The following is a 20400-nucleotide window of genomic DNA, read 5'->3' on the forward strand; positions in this document are numbered from 1 at the left end:
TGTGACTCAGCCCTTGTGGAGCCCCCAAGTTTCATCCACCTTTTGATAAAACTCTTGTAATTATGACATGCTGGAATTGGCTCCCAGCACTTTTATTTTATATCCACTATCCTCTAAGCTGCTTATGATAAGCATGTGAAGATAACGTGGGTATCACTTTCCCTCTTTGCAAATGAGAAAACAGGCAGGGAGAGGTTAATAGAATGTGTCGCACAGCTGACACGGTATGGAGTGGTCCTTACTGAGACCTGGAGGCGAGTGACTTCTCAGACGTGCATCCCCGTCTTTCCTTGCTAGCGACACCCTAGGGAGGCAGCTATAATGGAGGCCACAGGCCCACCTGGGCATCTTTTCCTTGACCACCTCCCTCCAGTAGGCCTCACAGGAACCAAGTACGCCTGCGGCAGAGGAGGCTGTGGCGCCTGTACCGTGATGGTGTCTAAGTGTGAACCTGTGTCCAAGAAGATAAGGTATCCTGCCCAGAAACCCAGGGCTAGGGGAGGGTTTTATTTCTTTGCCAGGCTTGTATATTCTCATCTCACAGCTAAGGAAGATCTCCAAGGACCTCCCAGCCTCGTGATTTCACTATCTCTGGATCTTAGACCCTTCCAAAAATCTGATAACAGCTGTGAACTGTCTTCTCAGAAAATGCATTAATTAATTACATTTTTGCACAACTTTCAGGAAGATCACGGACCTTCCATGGCCCCTCTCTGTGCATCCCAAGTTAAGAAACCCCAATTTAGACCAACCATTCATTTTACAGATGAGGAAACTAAGGCTCAACAATATGTAGTGACTTGTTTAAGGTCATGCAACTAGTAAATCATAAAACAAGGACTTGAACCCACCCTTTTTGGCTGACACTAATGCCCTTCCTACTGTTGGGCTGGACCAACCCATAATTCCATCCTTAAATTAAGGACTAGATTCCAGAACTTCAGCTGTTCCCAAATCCACTGGCCCAAGAAATGCCTTCAGAACAAAACCATCCAACATTGTTGAGCGACCTTATACAGGGAAGTTAAAATTAACAAGCAAAAAAAATTCATGAATATGGGTAAAAGGCATAGATGAGCCTTTTGCCTATTATGGGGTCAATGTCCTAAGGAATACCTATTGAAGTCCAATATTACTCCTGGTGACACAAGTCCATTCCCATTGAGTCCAGACCCAGGTAGTCTGTTCTGGGCTTGGAAAGTTTTCTGACGTTCGGAATGCCCATCTTTCCCTGGAGGATCCCCACTTCTTGAAGATAGCACTGAGTCAGCAGAGGGGACTCTAAATTCTTCCACCTGTCCCCCCGTCCAGTTCCCCATCTCCCAGGCTGAATGATAGGCCTGGGGGGTTGGGGGGTCCTGCTGCTCTTCTTGGTCCCCAAGTTCCCCAGGAGGCAGGACCGTGTTATTCCGCTTGATTTTCCTTGTACTTCTCATTCAAAGACACTTCTCCGTCACCGCATGCCTGGTGCCCATCTGCTCTCTCTATGGAGCTGCTGTCACCACTGTGGAAGGTGTGGGAAGCATCAAAACCAGGATTCACCCTGTGCAGGTAAGAGCACATGTTAACACTCTCACTTCTTGATCTTTTTACTGCTGACTTGACTGTGCTTCCTGGGGCTTCTAGGAGAGTTCTTCTCATTCTGGGAATGGAGGCTGCATGCTGCTAATTCCCAATGAGAAAGATCTGGGCATTGGAGCTTGAGAAATGATTATAGTGATAGAAAATGTCTTCGGAGTCACTTCTTCCTGGAGCAGAGTAGGAGAGGGGACACCGGCCACCTCTGATGGAGGGGAGACGTGCACTGCTTAGGGAATGAGCTCTACCCTGACAAGGGAGACGCAGGGTGTGGAGCCTGGTGAGAGGTGGTGGCAGCAGGAAGGCAGGGCCTGTGACCATGTATGTGTCCCTGCAGGAGAGAATCGCCAAGAGCCACGGCACGCAGTGTGGGTTCTGCACCCCTGGGATGGTGATGTCCATGTACACACTGCTCAGGAACCACCCGCAGCCCTCAGAGGAGCAGCTCATGGAAGCCCTGGGAGGTAGGTTTGACACGGAGAATACTCACCACCCCCAAGGCCAGGGGGGTGGGAAGTGTGCCTCAAGCTGCTCCACCCCATCCACAATGTCACCCCAGCCCCACTCAAGGACCCCCTTGGTTGTTCCTAAAGTAGCTGCAGTTCACCCCGGAGAGAAGAATGGGTCTGTTTTAACTTTCCAAAGAAACCAGTAAAAACAAAGCCTACTGATACTCATGCCCCTTGTTTTATGAGGTAATCTATGCCGCTGCACTGGGTACCGGCCAATTCTCGAGAGTGGAAAGACCTTCTGCATGGTGAGTAGTGACCATGGGGACACCTTACAGAGTAAGAATGACACTGACCGCTGGTCAAGGCTGGGAATTTAGGAGTTGACTTTTTAAAACCATCTAAACAGACTATAAGGGAGAAAAGTGAGTTAGCTCCAGCAGACTCAAGGGAGTTTTAGCTCTTTGTTGAGGACAAGGTAAACGTCACACCTCCTTTGATGTCCCATGTCACACCACAGAGGGAAGCCAGGTGACCTAAGCAGACATCTCCCATGATAGTTAAGTGAAGCATTAGAGCAGGACAGGGAGGAGGGCTGCAGCGAGCCCAAAGAGACAGGCAAAGGCATGGAGTTGGCTTTAGGGAGCCAGCTTTATTCCAAGAATCCAGACCAGCTGAGAGTATGAGCAAACAAAGAAGTCAAATATGCAGAGCAGAATCCAAAATCCACCCCAGGCACAGAAGCACAGGGAGCTTCCTCCACAAAATGAGGATACCTCACTGGGCTGCTGTGAGGATCAGGTGGGAAATCATGGCCAAGCGTGTAGCAAAGTCTTGCTTGGCACCTAAAGGAGCTCAACCAATAGTTACTACTGTTATTGCTGACACTGTGAATAGAGATTGACGGGGAGACCAGCCAGGCACATCCGATGGCCCTCTCCTGAGGGCAGGATCGATGTGGGCAGTACCACCCTTCGACCCACGCAAGGAGGACCCCACACTTTGAAGGGCCCCTCACTGGTCCTCCTTCAGCCACTCTCAGGAAGCCATGGGTCCAAGGTGACTTGTTCACCTGAAGCCTTCACCTCTTTTCTAGACCATGATCCAGGTATGGTCTTGACCCCATTCCCAGGCCTGACACAGCCTCTCCCCAAGTCCATCTTCCTAGAGCAGATCATAGCAGCCAGTGTGTGTACCTAGGCTGAAGGATGGCCAACAACTGGTGTTTTTGGGGAGAACAGACAGAGCGTGGACAGTCAGGCTGGGTGCTCACACGGTGTTTGAGGCCCCTCGCTGCAGAACCAAGCCAGGCTGGGCAGAGAAGGGTGCAGGGGCCTCTGTTTGTTCTCTTGCTGCTGCAGCTCCACAAACAGTAGATGTGGGCCTGGTCCCACAGAGCCAGGCCAGTCCCCCTTGCACACCCGTCCTAGAATTTTGCCACATGGAGAGTCAAAGATGACAAGCTGAGAAAATCAATAGCTTGTAAACTCATCAAACTGCTGGTGTAAATGGAAAAGCACTTGTGAAACACAAATGCAGTAAAGCAGGTTAAAGGAAACCTCTCCCTATGGGGCTAAAGGCAAGAGTGTAGTCAGAGACCCACCCTGCAGCCAGCAGGCCCCAGAAACTTTAAGGGGTGAAAGGAATGGAGCCCTGGTGGGGCTACATGAGGTTCCTAGCTAATAGGCCAGGAAGACTGGCTTGTTCTGTCATCATTGACCCATGGCCCCTCCTGGGAGCTCTCAGAGGACTGAGTAAACGAGGGAGCATTGTGAACAGAATCAGGAAGCTGGCAGCCTGAGACAGTTGAGCAGAAACAGAGAACTTGGGTATCTGGAAGGTATTTCCTTAAATAGTTAGGGAAAATTATTTAAGGAAGAGGATACAAGAGGTGAGTTAGGGGAAAATGGAAAATAAGGAGCGGGCAAATGGAAACCTGCTTTAAAATTCATTGGCTGTCCATTTATTCCCCGTGAGCCCCATGCAGATCCCAAATGTCTGGTTACCAAAGTGGTTTTCTTTATCCATCTTTCTTCATGTTTTTCTTTTATTTTTTAAGGTCCTTATATAAATGATAGCATTCAATGTTGTTGAGTCTTATATGTGCTAGAGAATGGATAGTTATTGCCTTGAAAGACATCTTATTGATTAATTCTAGCACTAGGATTTCATCTAAGAAAAAATTCAGAGATGTGCACAAAATTGTACAAGCAATAGACAGAAATGTTTATTATAATGTTATTTATAATTAGAAAGTGTAGGCAAGACCTAAGTATACATCAATAGCAAATTTTACAAGTATAAATCCAGAAGATGGATTATTATGCAATCAGCAAAATTATATTTTAAAGCCATTTTAATGACATGGAAAATTACTCTAAATGAACAAATAGGTAAGTAAATAAACAAAACAATAGGCAAAAAATGAACAAAAAGGCAAAGTAAAAAGTATATTGTATTAAAACATAGTACCATTATATATTATGTAAAAATATTGCTGGTGAATGTTCATAGCAGCACAATTCACCATAGCTAAGATTTGGAAACAGCCTAAGTGCCCATCAGCAGATGAGTGGATTAAAAAGCTGTGGTACATCTACACAATGGAATACTACGCTGCAGTAAAAAAGGAGTTCTTACCATTTGCAACAGCATGGATGGAACTGGAGAGCATTATGCTAAGTGAAATAAGCCAGGCAGAGTAAGATAAATATCACATGATCTCACTCATTTATGGAATATAACGAACAACATAAACTGATGAACAAAAATAGATCCAGAGACAGAGAAACATTGATCAAACCATTAAACCTCAGAGAGAAGGTAGGGGAGGGTGGGGGTATGGGGGAGAGATCAACCAAAGGACTTGTATGCATGCATATAAGCCTAACCAATGGACACAGACAACAGGGGGGTGAGGGCTTGAGGGGGAGGGTAGGGAGGGTAATGGGGGAATAAAGACACATATGTAACACCATAATCAATAAAGAAATTAAAATAAATAAATAAATAAATATAAAAATATACCTTTATTTAAAAAAAATATTGCCAGTGAAATAGGGTAATAATAGTTTATTTCTTTTATGCTTCTCTATAGTCTATATTATTGTTTTATACTATAACTAGAGGCCCAGTGCACAGATTCATGCAACAGTGGGGTCCCTCAACCTGGCCCACGGGGATCTGGCCAAAACGGGCTCTCCCACATCCCCTGAGGGGTCCTGGATTGTGAAAGGGTGGTTCTCGGGTGATGCACCCCAGAATCAGACTCCCTCCTCTCTGGTTCTGAGTGCATCACCCAAGAACTGCAGCTGCCAAGTCACCACAGCTTGGCAGCTCCTGCATTGAGTGTTTGCCCCCTGGTGGTCAGTGCCTGTCATAGCTACCGGACAGATGGTCAGACAGTTGGACAGTCGCTTAGGCTTTTATATATATAGATTAGATACTTTGTATATCTTATATATAAGTTTTATATATTCCATATGTATCATTTTACTTTAAAAATAAAGTAGAAAGAATAAAGATCTTGTGGTGATCCCTTTTCCAATAGAAATTACCAAAAGTGACGAAAAATGTTGTCTCATTTAAATTGCACATGCCCATTTACCTATGAAAGCAAGTTTCTCATCTCAAGGCATTTCACCTTCCTAGGAGTCGAATGGCTGTCAGCAGAAGGGAGCAGGAGAATGCTGCTTGGATCGGGGAGAAAATGATTCATCCTCACTCGGCAGGGGCAGCGATGTGAGTCCCTGTGTTCAATTTGTCCTCTCCCTGAGAGCACTGCTCCACACCGGCTCATTAGTTCTGACGCTCATTCTCAGCTTCGTTCCAAATGTCCCAAGTGCCTGCACAGATAAAGCACTTGTCATTTGGGAGGCAGGTTAGGGAGTGACTCAAAGTCGGTGATCTGGCTATCCTCTTGGCTCTCGGGGAGCCTGAAACTAAACAAAAGCCCGCTCAGGCCGGAGAAGAAAGAACCGCCCCAGCAATGACCTCAATGATGAGTCCCACTGGGGGGAGGTGGGTCTCTGTGCCTGGCCCTGGGCTTGCAGTGGTCCTCTATCGCTGTGTCCCCTCCTTTGTATGGCGGGCACTGCAGCCTCGGGGGAAGGGGAGGAGCCCATGAACTCACTGGAGTTGTGGTGAGTTCACGGCCCCAGGGCTGAAAGGTCAGCCTAAGATGTCCCAATCGCTGGCTTTGCTCTCTCAGAGACACTGGTTTCCAAACAGACTCACTGCCAAGTTCTTAAATGAATTATTTAGAGAAGCCAGAATACAGGATAGATGAGGAAATCCAAGAGAACAGAGTCGGCCTCAGAGGAAACTGAGTCCCTCGGACCTACCTTATTCCCCTTCTTGGCCTCCCACTGTCCCTGCATTTTGGTCTGAAGAAGGCGTGCAATGAACAGAAGGGTGTTGCAAAGGAAAATGGCTGCACCCCGTCCCCAACCCCATGAGCATTTCACAGAGAATTAGTGCCTTGCAGGGATCAGTACATTCGAAAGTCTGATTCTCAATCTGGTGGCCTTGGATATTCAACCCAGGCTCTGGAAACCACCTGACTTACTTTAACCAACTGAAAAGAACATGGTGGGCCCTGATATTCCTTTATAAATTGAAACACAAATATGAAGTAGACCTTATGATCACTGAACCCCATGTCCCTTCCCTGCAGAAAGCACACACAGGAAGCCACAATTCGAGAAGTTTGCTTGGTGAACTTGGGTGCAGAGCAGTTGAAACATCTTAAGGGTCACATTATAGAAGACTCCCTCTTCCACCAGGGTAGACCAGACGTCTGCCCAGACCCGCTCTTCTCTGGGAGCTGTTAATATCTTCCACTGGGCACCTGTTAGTTCCTGGCCCAGCACCTGTGAGGGGGAACTTGTAATTCCTCATTATGTTTGTTTTACACTTTAATTCTCAGACGCAGTCTTATTTCTAGGTTTTAGAGATACACCACATCATTGCTCCTAGGTACTGCCCACACTTCTAATGCCGGCTAACACAAAAACTGATCCTTCAGATGCTGGCCTGAAATGCTTCAATCCGGGGTCCTACTCAGAACCTTTATAAGGAACAATGGCATGTTTTCTCTCTAGATCCTGAGAAGACCTCAGAGACAGAAAAAAATGGACAGTGTGAGATAAATGTCAGGCCATTTATCTAAGTGTCACAATTACCCTTCACAATATGCATTATTTCCATTTAGCCTTTACAAGGAAGAACCTTTCCATAGGGAGGGTCGGAGTCGTGGCAGAGCTGAGAATGAACCCAGAGCTGGGTGCCCCCAACTTCTCACCATGCTCTACTCTCTTACTCAGACCTCTAGCCCTGCACCCACAGTGCTTCCCCGATTCCCCTCACCTCCGCGGGAATGTTTTCTGGGAATAAGTGTTTCCAAAGCCGAAACATTTTTTATTTAGAGAAGATTACAGTTTGGGTAACTTTTCATTGAGGTTTTGTTTCCTAATCGTTAAGATAGAGATGATAATTTACCTTCTTTGCACAGTTGTTGGGAGGATTAAATAAATGACTAACATGTAAAGCACTTGGGGAAAAAGCATTCCATAAATGTTAACTATTGTTGTTAAAATTAGTGGAGTGTGCATGTGTGTTTACACGGGGGCATGTAGATGTAATTTTTTCTTAAGCCACAGGACTTCTTGGAGCTTTTAGCATTTTGAATACTGACTTGACAGATGAGAGGATAGTGGTTTGAATCCCAAACTTACTTAACTTCTGATAGTTTTTCATAGACTCTCTTGATGTTCCACAGGGTACTGTTTGAAGTATCTCATAGAACACGCTTTTCTTCAGTATCATACTAGTGGTAAATCAATATTTCTTTCTTACATTAAAATTCTTAACACAAATTGGTTTGAACCATTTCCCATAAGAAGAGTAGGAAAGTTATTACTATGTTTGTTTTGCCTGATTAATGTAAATCATTGGGGTGCTGTTCCCAGTCGAGCTGGGCTGACCGAGCCCTCTTCTTCTGCCCTTTATAAAGATTTCCACAGAGTTATTTGCGAAAGACGAGTTCCAGCCCTTGGACCCTACCCAGGAGCTCATATTCCCCCCAGAACTCTTGGTAAGATGAACCGAGTGTTTTATGTGTTGTTTAAATGTCACTGGTTATAAACTCAGTTGCTCAAACTACCCTTTCCTTCCTGTGAAATTTGTCAAGTCATGGAAATGTTTGATCAGATCAACATGCTTGTCCCTGCTCAGCTCACCAAGCCCTGCTGTTGCCCTCAGCACACTCCCCAAAGCCTCATCTGAGACTATTTTTTAAGTGACATCATCATATGTGTCTCTGTTGACTGTCCCAAGCCATACAGCTTTGCCCAACCTCTCACTTGGTCTTTCTGGCCACTCCAGTACGTTAACCCTACGGAGCACTTTCAGCCACCCACCCCCTCTCCTCACCCTCTAGCAGCATCTCCATCTGTCCTCTCGGCATCCAGTGGTGCAGTTCTACAGAATCCCTCATTCTGAAGGGGTGCTGGTGTATTTATCCATGCATGTAACAGCTATTTATCCTTCAGCCATGTGTCAGGCACTGCTCTAGGCACTGTGTATGCAGCAGGGAACAAAGCTACACAAAGACCTGGAGGAGTCTGTGATCTGGTGGGAGAGACAGACAATTAGCAAGATAAGAGATACAAGTGAGAAGGAAGAAAAATAAAACAGAAAAGAAGAATAGGATGCAAGGGGTTGCAATTTTAAATACTCAGTGAATGGAAGACTTCTCTGAGAGGTAACATTTGAAGAAAGTCCTAAAGGAAGGGAGGAGCCAGCCATGAAGATACATGGGGGAAGAGCAAACCAAACAGTGGGCACAGCAAGTGTAAAGGTGTGAAAGATGGGCGCATGCCCCCCAGATGAAGGGACAGAGCAGGGACCAGCGTGGCTGGGCGCGGGGGCGGGGGAGGGCGGGGGGGGGGGGAGCAGGGGCACAGACCATACCAGACTTATGGGTTTTACTCCCTGTGAGATGAGAAGCTATCAGGGAGGCTGGACAGAGGAGGGGTATCTCCTATCAATATTGTCATGGGATGTGAGGTCAAGCTGGCTGCTGGGATGGGAGTAGCCTGTGGAGGGGCAAGGGGAGAGAAGCAGGGAGCCCAGTAGGGTGCTGATGGGGGTGCTGGACCAGCTGCCAGGGTGCAGGTGGTGAGCAGCAAGTGGAGTCTGGAGATGCTTTGGAAGAAGAGCAGGCAAGATTTGCTGGTGGATGTGATGTGGGTGTGGGACAGAGAGGAGACAAGGTGACTCGAGGCTTTGGGCAGCTGGAAAGTGGCCCTTTACGGGGAAGGAGACCTCCGGAGGAGCAGAGCATTCTTCCTCTGGGGGATACTTTTTGGGCCTTGGAAGGGGGTGAAATATGAGGATCTTGGTGTGAACATGTTGAATTTGAGATGCCTATTACACATGTAAGAGCGGACATTGAGTACTCCTTCAGGTACATGAGTTTAGATTTTGGAGGAAAAGTCCAGGCTGAATATATTAACTTAAGAGCATTAGTATAGTTATGCTTTTTAAGGCCACGATACTAAATTATGTTAAAGTAATCTACCTGAAGGGCCAATGTCAGGTGCCAGTTCATATTGTCACTTGTCTCTGAAGAGCTACATAAAAACCATGTTAAGCTAAAGGAGTAAATATCTAGTGATGGAAATTCAAGCATTAGCCGAAACCGGTTTGGCTCAGTGGATAGAGCGTTGGTCTAAGGACTGAAGTGTCCCAGATTCGATTCCGGTCAAGGGCATGTACATTGGTTGGGGGTACATCCCCGTTGCGGGGTGTGCGGGAGGCAGCTGGTCGATGTTTCTCTCTCATTGATGTTTCTAGCTCTCTATCCCTCTCCCTTCCTCTCTGTAAAAAAATAATAAAATATATTTTTTTTAAATTTTTTTTAAAAAGAAAGAAATTCAGGCATTAGCCAACAGGTGTCAGGAGTATCTTTTTGGTCGAGTAGACCTCAGGACCCCTGGAATCTCTAGAGGAACATGCCTCCACCCGGGATCTTGCCTAACCCAGGAAGACAGGTGTGCACTCCCTTGTCATTTGCACGTAGAGACTGGCAGAGAACCCAGAAGAAAGAACCCTGACCTTTCGTGGAGAAAGGGTTACCTGGATCTCCCCTGGGACCCTCAAGGATCTCCTGGAGCTGAAAGTGAAGCACCCGGAAGCGCCTCTCGTCCTGGGCAACACCGCGCTGGGTGAGCAAGTGCAATGGTGCTCAGGCCACCATTAATGCCAAGCTGCACGTACACCCCTACTCTGCCCTCATCTCCAGGCACTGCCTGTTTAGGAGGAAAGCCTCATCCTTTAAAATAAAAATATTATATGTTAACTAGAGGCCCAGTGCACGAAATTCGTGCATGGGGGGGTGTCCCTCAGCCCATTCTGCACCCTCTCCAATCTGGGACCCCTCGAGTATGCCTTCCAGTAGGATCAGGCCTAAACGGGCAGTCGGACATCCCTCTCACAATCCAGGACTGATGGCTCCCAACTGCTCACCTGCCTGCCTTCCTGATTGCCCCTAACTGCTTCTGCCTGCCAGCCTGATCACCCCCTAACCACTCCCCTGCCAGCCTGATTGATGCCTAACTCCTCCCCTGCCAGCCTGTTTGCCCCTAACTGCCCTCCCCTACAGGCCTGGTCACCCCTAACTGCCCTCCCCTGCAGGCCTGGTCCCCCCAACTGCTCTCCACTGCAGGCCTGGGTCCCACCCAACTGCCCTTCCCTGCAGGCCCAGTCGCCCCCAACTTCTCTCCTCTGCCGTCCTGGTCACCCCTAACTGCCCTCCCCTGCAGGCTTGATCACCCCCAACTGCCCTCCCTTGCAGGCCTGGTCCCTCCCAACTGCCCTCTCCTGCTGGCCATCTTGTGGCGGCCATCTTGTGTCCACATGGGGGCAGCCATCTTTGACCACATGGGGGCAGCCATCTTATGTGTTGGAATGATGGTCAATTTGCATATTACTCTTTTATTAGATAGGAGGATAGAGGCCTGGTGCACGGGTGGGGGCCAGCTGGTTTGCCCTGAAAGTTGTCCCAGATCAAGGTGGGGGTTCCCTTGGGATGTGGAGCAGCCTGGGCGAGGGGCCTGTGGTGGTTTGCAGGCCAGCCATGCCCCCCGGCGACCCAAGCAGAGGCCCTGGTACCTGGGATTTATTTGTCTTCTATAATTGAAACTTTGTAGCCTTGAGCGGAGCAAAGTCTCCTGCTTGCTCTGTGGCTGCAGCCATTTTTGTTGGGATTTATTTATCTTCTATAATTGAAACTTTGTAGCTTTGAGTGGAGGCCTGGGCTGGCCAGGGTGTGTGGAAAGCTTGGCTTCCTCCATTGCCGGGGAAACCCAAGCCTCCTGCTCACTCCGTTGGTTGGGTTAATTTGCATTCTCGCTCCTGATTGGCTGGTGGGTGTGGCTTGTGGGTGTAGCAGAGTGATGGTTAATTTGCATATTACTCTTTTATTAGATAGGATAATATATTACAAAGTATATGATGACATTATATATAAATAATATACTTACATATGATTATTCATATCTATAATAATAAAAGCATAATATGCTAATTAGACCAGACATCCTTCCTGACGAAGCCAAGGCTGTGAGGGAAGCTTGGGTCCCGGGTGCCTGCCAGCAGCCAGAGGGAAGCCCAGGTCCCAGGTGCCAGAGGGAAGCCGGTGCCGGCAGCTGGGGGAAGGAAGGCCTACTCTTGCATGAATTTCATGCATCGGGCCTCTAGTAATTATATATAAACTAGCGTTCCCGTTGCAGGAAAAATCCTGCAATAGGGTTTCCTGCTGCACTCTACCCCACCCTGCCTGCTCTCCTCCCTTGTCCCCCGCCCCGTGATCTCCGCCAGCCCCCCTGCTTTTCTAACTTCTCCGCCAGCCCACTCTCCTTCCTTCTTCCCTGGCCCCGCCTCCGCTCCTCCCTTCTCCTCCCCCCGGCTTGCTTGCTTCTCTGCAGCTTTGCTCCCTTCTGCAGCTCTTGGCTTCTTTCTATGCTGTCGCGATATGCAAATTAGCCACCATCTTTGTTTGGATAATTTGCATATTCGTCCTGATTGTTTGGGGGCGTGGCTTGGCTGGTGGGCGTGGCTTGGGCGTAGCGAATGTGCGGTCAATTTGCATATTTGCCTATTATTAGATTAGATTATACATATATGAATTATATATATTATAGCAAAAATATAAAAGTATAATACAAATATATCATATCATATCATATATCATATCATAATGGTCTCCAAAGTTGAAGACTCTAGGAGTATTCAGGGTAACCCCTTGAGGTGTGTGTGTGTGGGGGGAGTATTAGAGGTTTGAGGTTGTTTCTTTTTTACCATTTACTCTATCTTGTTCTCTTTTATATTATTTTTGCAAATAGTGAGTAGATATAGCAGAATTTTATTAAGTATGTATGGGTATATTAACAATGGGCACCCAATTATCATCCACACCCAGTCTAAGAATGAGAACTTGACCATGAACCTTGAAGACCCTGTGCGCCCTCCCTAACCCCTTCTCTCCCCTCCCCTCCCAATCCCCTGCCCTCCCTCGCTCCCCTCCCCCCTTTCCCTCCCCTTCCCTCCCCTCCCCTTCCCTTCTCTTCCCTTCCCTTCCCTTCCCTTCCCTTCCCTTCCCTTCCCTTCCCTTCCCTTCCCTTCCCTTCCCTTCTTCTCCAAGGCACTCATCAGCTGGAATGTGGTGCTGGTCAGTCCCTTCCATGTTTTTACAGGTTTACCACATAAACTTCAATCCCTAAGTAAGACGTCATCTAGTTTTATGTACTTTTTGAACTTCACATAATTACATTGACACGGTATTATGCTTCTGCAGTTTGCTTTGTTCATTGAACATTCTTGAGCTGAGATTCGCCCACATTGTTGTGTGTAACTGTGCTAGATTTCATGATATGACTGTGGCACAATTGACTCATCCATTCTATTGTTGAAGGACATGGAGCTTTCCAACAATAGCTTTGAATATTACAGATGTTCTAATATATGTCTCCTGGTGCCCACATGCAAGAGTTTTCTAAAAACCTCTCATCCATTTTACTTCCCATTTTTATAATCATGCAGTTGAGTGTATAAATAAAAACATATACTGGGAGCATATGTGCTATAAATTTACTTGGCTGGGTATATGCCCACTGCTTTTACCTCTATATGCATGTATTATCAATTTTTAAATTAGTATCTGAACATTTTTATGAAAAACATCCAATGCCCCAAAAAAGGTATTTTCTCTTTCCTAACTCTCTCTATAATATATATATATTTACTTTTCAGGACCTGCAATGAAATCTCAAGGACATGTTCACCCAATTCTCCTCTCTCCTGCGAGGATTTCAGAGCTGAGTATGGTGTCTACAACAAGTGAGGGTGAGTTCCTGGTATTCTTATAAAACATCAGTGACCCAATCCCTGCACTAAACTTCCACTTGCCAAATAGTTTGGAAACTCCTCATACACTTGTCTTGTCTGGCCTATTTCCAACTCTTCATCATTTTTCTGATGTGCTGTACATCCCACCATGACGCTTTGCTATCACAACCTTTGCACAGACAATGAGGTATTCAGATGACATCATTCAATACCTTGTAGGCCCCTGCAGGACTCTTGCCTGTTAGATGGTGACCTAGAGACAAAACATTTGCAGCGTCACTTGGATGGGAAGACAGCAAGAGAGAACGGCTGTTACCCATCAGTTGGTTGGATGGTCAATTCCAGGGACTGAAGATATCTGCAGGGTGAAAGCAGGAGAAATGTTGTCTGGCACTCAAATACTATTTTGTCTCCTGGGGACAATGGCCAGAGGCCAAGTGGGACAAGACCTGCCTGGGCAAGCACCCTGGTCACTCACAACATCCGAAAGAGCCCACTATGTGCAGATATCATCAGGCAAGGTGGCTCTCACAGAGTAGAAGGAAACATGCAAGACGTTGCCCTCAAGATGCAAAGTTCCTTTGACAAAAGGAACTTTATTTTAGTCTTTTCTGCATCCCCCAGAGGTTCTAGCCTATAAGTAGATGCATATGAATACTGTACATGCATATAAGTGCTCAGTCATTGACTTACTGGGGGAAAAACACACACACACAAATGAATGAGTTGGTCAGGAGCTTGAATTTGGGATGCAGAGGAAATGATAACTTCCTGGACTTCAGCAACAAGGAGGTTGGCTGAACCGAAAGTAGGCCACGGTGTGTTTGTGGGGGTCAGTGGTGGGCAGTGGAGGGGACCTGCCTTGGCTATATCACCTCCATCCAGGAGGCCTAGCTTCCTGGCCTCTAACCATCATCAGCCAAGCTTAGACCGTGCTGCAGACCAGCAAGCCCGCCTTCCCCAGCCTCACCCCAACCATGAACAAGGGCAGGGACCCTTCCTGGTTTTGCTCAGCACCAGGGCTTCCCAGCTTCAGCCTTGGACCACTCAGGCAGCACGCCTGCCTGCCACTCGGAAAAGGAGATGAAGGGAACCATCTGCCACCCTGAAGCTGGGTTTGTTTTTTTCCGGATATTGATTTTAAGCTGCTTATTAAGAAACCAGATCCGCCCCCCTTTCCTGCCCAAGAGATTCAGACCGAGAAACCCGCTTCAGGAAGGAGAGCTTAGGAGGTTGCCTGGCCTGAATTAACTGTGGTAAATAGAGGTCTTCAGACAGGGGCCTGGTAGCCAGATACCCGCTGTGTCCATTTTTTTTCTGAGTCGCCTAGCGAGAATTCTCCTGCCATGTGTGTTCAGCTCTCCCTCAACCACCTGTAAATCGCCCATTCTCATTTCTGAAATCTAACGCCTCATTCTCCCCCTTTTCTCCTTTGTCCACGTGTCTTATATACCCAATGGAGCCTCGCCATCTTTGGAACTTTTTGCCCATGTGAATTCTCCATATGCATATATTAAAACTTGATTTTTTTTTTCCTGTTAATCAGTTAATTTAATTATTAGCCCAGCCTAGGGAAAGTTAGAAGATGGGAGGAAACGTACTCTTTTTTTTTTTTTTTTTTTAGCTTTTACAGAGAGTGGAGGAAGAGAAAATAGTAAAACGGGTGGGTTGGGAGTTTAGACAACTAGTTTAAGCACAAGGTTCAGATGGAAAGCCCTTCCCTAATCTTCACCCCACATTTTCCAAACTGCTCTTTAGTACCATAACCCTGACCTCAAACACATCTTAGAATAAGTACCTGGAAATCAGCTGCTGTTTGAAAAAGGGGAAAGCTTTCCCGCATCCTTCCTATCACTGAACCCCTTATACCTGCCCCTGAGGGGGTTCTTCAGGTCACAACTCACAATCCTCAGTGTAACTCCAGGCCCTCATGTGATAGGTAAGGAAGCCGAGAAGGAAAGGGACAGTGCACTTGACCAAGGTCTCTGAACCGGCTGGTGGCCGAGCCACAGGTTTCCTGCTTCCAAATCAGGGCTCCTTTGTTACTGCCATTCTCCGTCCCCCAGGCCCACCCCCCAGGCCTGTGTGATTGGCTATTGGAACGGACCGGACCACTCAGTTTGGATTCTGCCGGTAAATTAGAGCCAGATTCTGCAATCTGAGGAAACAAACCTGCACCTTCCTGGGGGCCTCTTAAAATTAAAGTGTGAGTGCCCTCTAGTGGCCTCCAGCGATGTTTCCCAGGATTCTCAACCTTTTCCTAAGGCCCAAGAGTGAAGGACACTTGGTGGGGCTGGGTAGTCTGGGGCCACATGGGCCCCCCACCCCACCAGCGCCCCGGAAAATAAATTCCTGTGATGGCATATGTTTGTTCAAATGTTGCATGCTCACCTATATCATGTGCATGTTCAGCTCACTATGCCTTTTCCCCTCAAAATCTTTAGCACAATAAGTGCTCCAGAAAGTCACCGCATCTTTGTCCCATAGACGCAGGGACTCCGAGAAGCATGAGTTAAAACAAAACCCACATCCTGAGACTCAATCCAAGTTAAAGCTCTTCAACTGCACTGGAATGCAAGCTAGGTTTTGTGACCAAAGGTGGGATACAACATGAATATGAGGACAGTAAAGAGATTCTCTCCGTACAGTGGTGTCTTGCTTAGCACAAAGTAGGGGGTGATGTGAGCAATGGAAATGGCCAAACTAAAGTCCCTGTGGGTTGTCTGGCCCTGAAATGCCATCAGATGTATCCCCCTTAATTACAAAACATCTTTCTATAGCTTCACTGCGGTTACTCAGGAAGAGGTCATGGAAAGTTCTAGTAGGGTGTGCTGCCTGCTAGATGTTCCTGTCCTTTCTTCTCTCTAGCTTCCAGTCCCTTGCATCTGTTTGAACAAGATTGTAGACCAGCCCTCGCTGGTTTGGCTCAGTGGATTGAGCGTTGGCCTGCAGACCGAAGGGTCCTGGGCTCTATTCCGGTCAAGGGCACATGCCCTGGTTTCCGGCTTGATCCCCAGTAGGGGGCGTGCAGAAGGTGGCCAATCAATGATTCTCTCTCATCATTGATGTCTCTCTCTCTCTCTCTCTCTCTCTCTCTCTCTCTCTGCCTTCCTCTCTGAAATTAGTAAAAATATATATTTTTTTTAAAAGAATATAGACCAACTCAGGTGTCCTAACCCTGGCTGCACTCTGAGAAGTACCTCGGAGCCTTTGAGAAAGCCTGAGGCCCAGAGATTCTACTTAAGTTGTCTGGGAAGGGGCATTGTGCTGTTTTCGAGTTCCCGGTGATTCTCTGCGCAGCCAGCGTGGAGAGCCGTGCGCTAGACAAACACTCAGGCCCTGGCGTCATGGTGACCATTCAGCAGCTCCTCCCAGGTCCCCTGTAACAACGACTTGCTGCCCTAACCGGTTTGGCTCAGTGGCAAGAGCGTCGGCCTGCCGACTCAAGGGACCCTGGTTCGATTCCGGTCAAGGGCATGTACCTTGGTTGCGGGCACATCCCCAGTAGGGAGTGTGCAGGAGGCAGCTGATCGATGTTTCTCTCTCATCGATGTTTCTGGCTCTCTATCCCTCTCCCTCCTCTCTGTAAGAAATCAATAAAATATATTTTAAAAAAAACAAAAAACGACTTGCTTTCCAGGACTGACCATCGGCGCCGGCTGCAGCCTGGCCCAGGTGAAGGACATCCTGGCTGAGAGGGTGTCCGAGCTCCCAGAGGAGAAAACGCAGACCTACCGAGCCCTCCTGAAGCACCTGAGGAGCTTGGCGGGCCAGCAGATCCGGAATATGGCGGTATGTCCTCCGGCCCAGCCATCGGGCACACGGCACCTGGTTCTCAGTCCCTCTGGGATGCTGAAATCGGCATGGGCAGAGCCTGTATGCACAAGGGTCTCAGCGTGCACGATAAATCAATGTGTAATGGTTAATATTACTTAATAACAGGTGTAAAGGAGAATTCTAAGTCAGGTTAAATCCAATAGCCTAGTTGCACTGTGGGTAGGAAAAGGACTTCGTGGTTTTGCTGATTTTATGAGAAAACTATCAAAGAACCCAATTTCGCCTGAGGCTGCGTTAACGGAAGCACGGTGCCTGAAATAAGGAGGACAGCCTTCTCTGCGGCAGGCGGTTAGACCACAGCTGGAGTGCAATGCTCAGGCCTGGGAAACACAGTTTAATGTCGGTTATTTGTGAGAAAGCAGGAAAGACATGGTTAGGTTTTCAAAACATGCATGCCCTCTCTCCTACATACCCCAAACGGTGTGTTAGAACCCCTGGGGGTTTAGAGAATTGGGGACGGAGCGCCTGCTTCCTTTGAAAAAGCTCTTCAGGTGATTTCAAAATCCCCGACAAGAACCCCGACGCCCTGGAGCCTGGCAAGGAGACGGTGCAGGAGAGAGAGGGGCTGGCCCCCGCGTCGGGAAGAGGACGGAGGGGTGGGACCGTCAGAGGGACCATGAGAGCTGCCTTCAAATACTGATCGGCTCCAGAGGACGATAGATTCACTCCCGATGATCAAAGGGATAGAAGTATGACCAACAGGAGGCCGATTTCAACTCAGTGGAAGCGAAAACTTTAAAATCAAGCTGTCCACAGAGGAACTGGGGTTCCCTGTCCTCACCAGTGTTACCGCCCAAACCACAGCAACGCGGGTGGTCACCGTGGACTCCGTCACTAGGAGGGGCGGAGGGTATTGAGGTGAATGGCCAGTCATTGCTCTCCCAAGTTCTGAGACGCTACAGGCTCAACCCACTCTGAGTGGCGTCTTCCAAAAGGAGGAAGGCACCCCCGCTCAGTGGTATGGGTGCCCAGCACCTTGGCATGCTCACGGGAATTCTGCAATGTGGCCAAGGCTGGGTGGGAGTTGGGGGGGTCCAGAACTGGCCCCTGAGCCTCGCTGCTGGGGTTTGAATCCCTCTCCGGCCCCCTTCTAGCTGGGAGACCTCTGTCAGGCGTCACAATTTCTCTGCGCCCAGGGTCTTCATCTGTAGAATGAATCTGTGGAAACGACGTCCATCTCACAGGGCTGTTGTGAGGATGAGTGAATGTGTGGGAAAAGGGGGACAGCAGGTGGGACACCCCCAAAGCTACAGGAGTGTGGGTTCCCATCCCTTCCTCTCCGGGCGCATGGCCTCCCGGCAGTGTGAACTGGTCCCCCTGGGCCCTTTCGCACAGGCAGGTGCCTGCGGGCGGAGGGCGTGAGGGGGACTGGCCCGGGCTGTAACGCTCTCTCCCCAGTCCTTAGGGGGACATGTCATCAGCCGGCACTGCTATTCGGACCTGAACCCAATCCTGGCGGTGGGCAACGCTACCCTCAATCTGGTATCCGCAGGTGAGCTACCCCAGAGCACTCCGAAAGCACCTCAGGATTCTCGGTCCTTTTTAAAGGGTCCTCTTTAAGTCGGAGCCCGGGTCTCTGGCTCTCGGTGCCCCGTGGGGAGCGCAGACTCCGCAGGAAGGCACGTGCATGGGGTGGCGCTACCCCACAAGCACAGACACCCGCCCTGGAACCCAGCCTGTCTGATTCCGAACGGGTGCACCCGCCTCTTCCCCCTCAGGCCGGCTCCCCAGGGCCTGTAACTCCCCCTCCCCATCCCTTCTCCCCTCCTTCACGCACAGCCCATCACACCCCCACTCCGGCTCTCCACCCCACTCAGCCCATCCACTATTTACCCCGTCGTGGGCTGACACGGGCCCAGGAGCTGGGGTCAGGGGGAGCAATCACAGCTGCCCCGTGTGAACTTCACGGTTGAGTCCCACCAGGAGTTCTATCCCAGGCCCCATCCCTGATCGGTGGGAACCCAGAGTGTAGGGAGAGCCGTGGGGGCAGGGAACAGCTCTCCTGTCCCCATCAGGTTTGCATGGCAGCCCTGACAGCCCTCGGCCCTTCGGCTGAGTCCTCCGGCCCATGGTCCAGGACGACCCCAGTTGACCCCCAAAGACCAGGAGAGAAGAGACCAGACTCTGGGGCTTCAGGATAGGAAGGGCAGCTGGGCAGCAGCCGCCTCCTGGAGGACTGGAGGGTGACTGACCCGTCCTTCTCCTGGGCTGTTGCTCGGTCGTCACCCCGGCTTCAGGTCTCTGTCCTCCCAGCTCTGCGAAGCACCCGCCCCGAGCACAGCCCAGCTCCAGAAGGCCAGGCCGTGGGCTCGCTGACCAGCCCCAGGAGGGCCGGAGGTCAGGGGGATCCCTGGGAGCTCCTGCCTCCTCTCCACGCCTGTTCCAGTCGGCAGGGTGCTGCTTGTGCCAGGAACGGGACCCCGTCAGGGTCTCTCGGCTGAGGAGTGACCTCCTCCATGCACTCCTGCGGCTCCACAAACCCCCTTTGAAAGCCCGAGGGGACGGGGGACCGTTCAGTGGTAGCGATGGGGCTGAAAGGAGGTTTTGTGCAGTAAGCGCGTAGGGCTCCGGCTTAGGGGCCCAGAGCAGCAGCAAGAACAGAAGGCAAACCCAAGGCGTGGAGCTCTGTTCCCGGTATGAATGAACCCTGTCCCAGCGTCAGGGCGCCCTTCCTTGACCGCGGAGTTGACAGAGTCGGTTTAGTGAACCGGCCTCTGCTGAGCAGTGCAACCCACCAACCCGCACAGGCCCGGCAGCGGGGAGGCCGGCTCCCACAGCTCGTGTGCGAGGGGGTGGATGTCCTGCAGCTGCCACCACCACCCCCATCCCCTCCGCCCCCCACCCCCGAAGGAGGGACAGGGGAGTCCTGACTGTCACACGCTCTGCCCTCTCTCTTGGTGCGGAGCGAGGTGCCCTCTCTGCCGCTGACAGGGACACTGCTCCCTGCTGCCTCTGCAGAAATGTCATTTCCCCCAGGAGGCGCCCGGCAGGTCCCGCTGGGCGAGCACTTTCTGGCCGGGCTGGCCAGTGCAGACCTCAAGCCAGAGGAGGTGTTGGAGTCTGTGCATGTCCCTCACTCCCGAGAGGTAAGGCGCCTGCGCTCCTGGCCGCTGCTTTCCCTTTTCGC

General features: G+C 49.5%; 1 protein-coding gene across 1 annotated transcript in view; it reads left to right on the forward strand.

Moving 5' to 3' along the window:
• Nucleotides 1-417: 417 nt before the first annotated feature.
• Nucleotides 418-20400, forward strand: part of LOC307106092 (aldehyde oxidase 2) — a 58819-nt gene continuing 38836 nt past the window's right edge. Inside the window, exons 1-11 of the mRNA XM_079782167.1 lie at nucleotides 418-470; nucleotides 1443-1551; nucleotides 1916-2042; nucleotides 2274-2335; nucleotides 5679-5768; nucleotides 8041-8121; nucleotides 10111-10255; nucleotides 13341-13433; nucleotides 17077-17228; nucleotides 18672-18765; nucleotides 20250-20359. Of these exons, the coding sequence (XP_079638293.1) occupies nucleotides 433-470; nucleotides 1443-1551; nucleotides 1916-2042; nucleotides 2274-2335; nucleotides 5679-5768; nucleotides 8041-8121; nucleotides 10111-10255; nucleotides 13341-13433; nucleotides 17077-17228; nucleotides 18672-18765; nucleotides 20250-20359 (1101 nt within the window). The 5' untranslated portion in view covers nucleotides 418-432. The remainder of the gene's footprint in view (nucleotides 471-1442; nucleotides 1552-1915; nucleotides 2043-2273; nucleotides 2336-5678; nucleotides 5769-8040; nucleotides 8122-10110; nucleotides 10256-13340; nucleotides 13434-17076; nucleotides 17229-18671; nucleotides 18766-20249; nucleotides 20360-20400) is intronic.

The sequence above is a fragment of the Cnephaeus nilssonii genome, assembly GCF_951640355.1.
Source record: "Cnephaeus nilssonii genome assembly, chromosome: 10".
NCBI classification, from domain to species: domain Eukaryota; kingdom Metazoa; phylum Chordata; class Mammalia; order Chiroptera; family Vespertilionidae; genus Cnephaeus; species Cnephaeus nilssonii.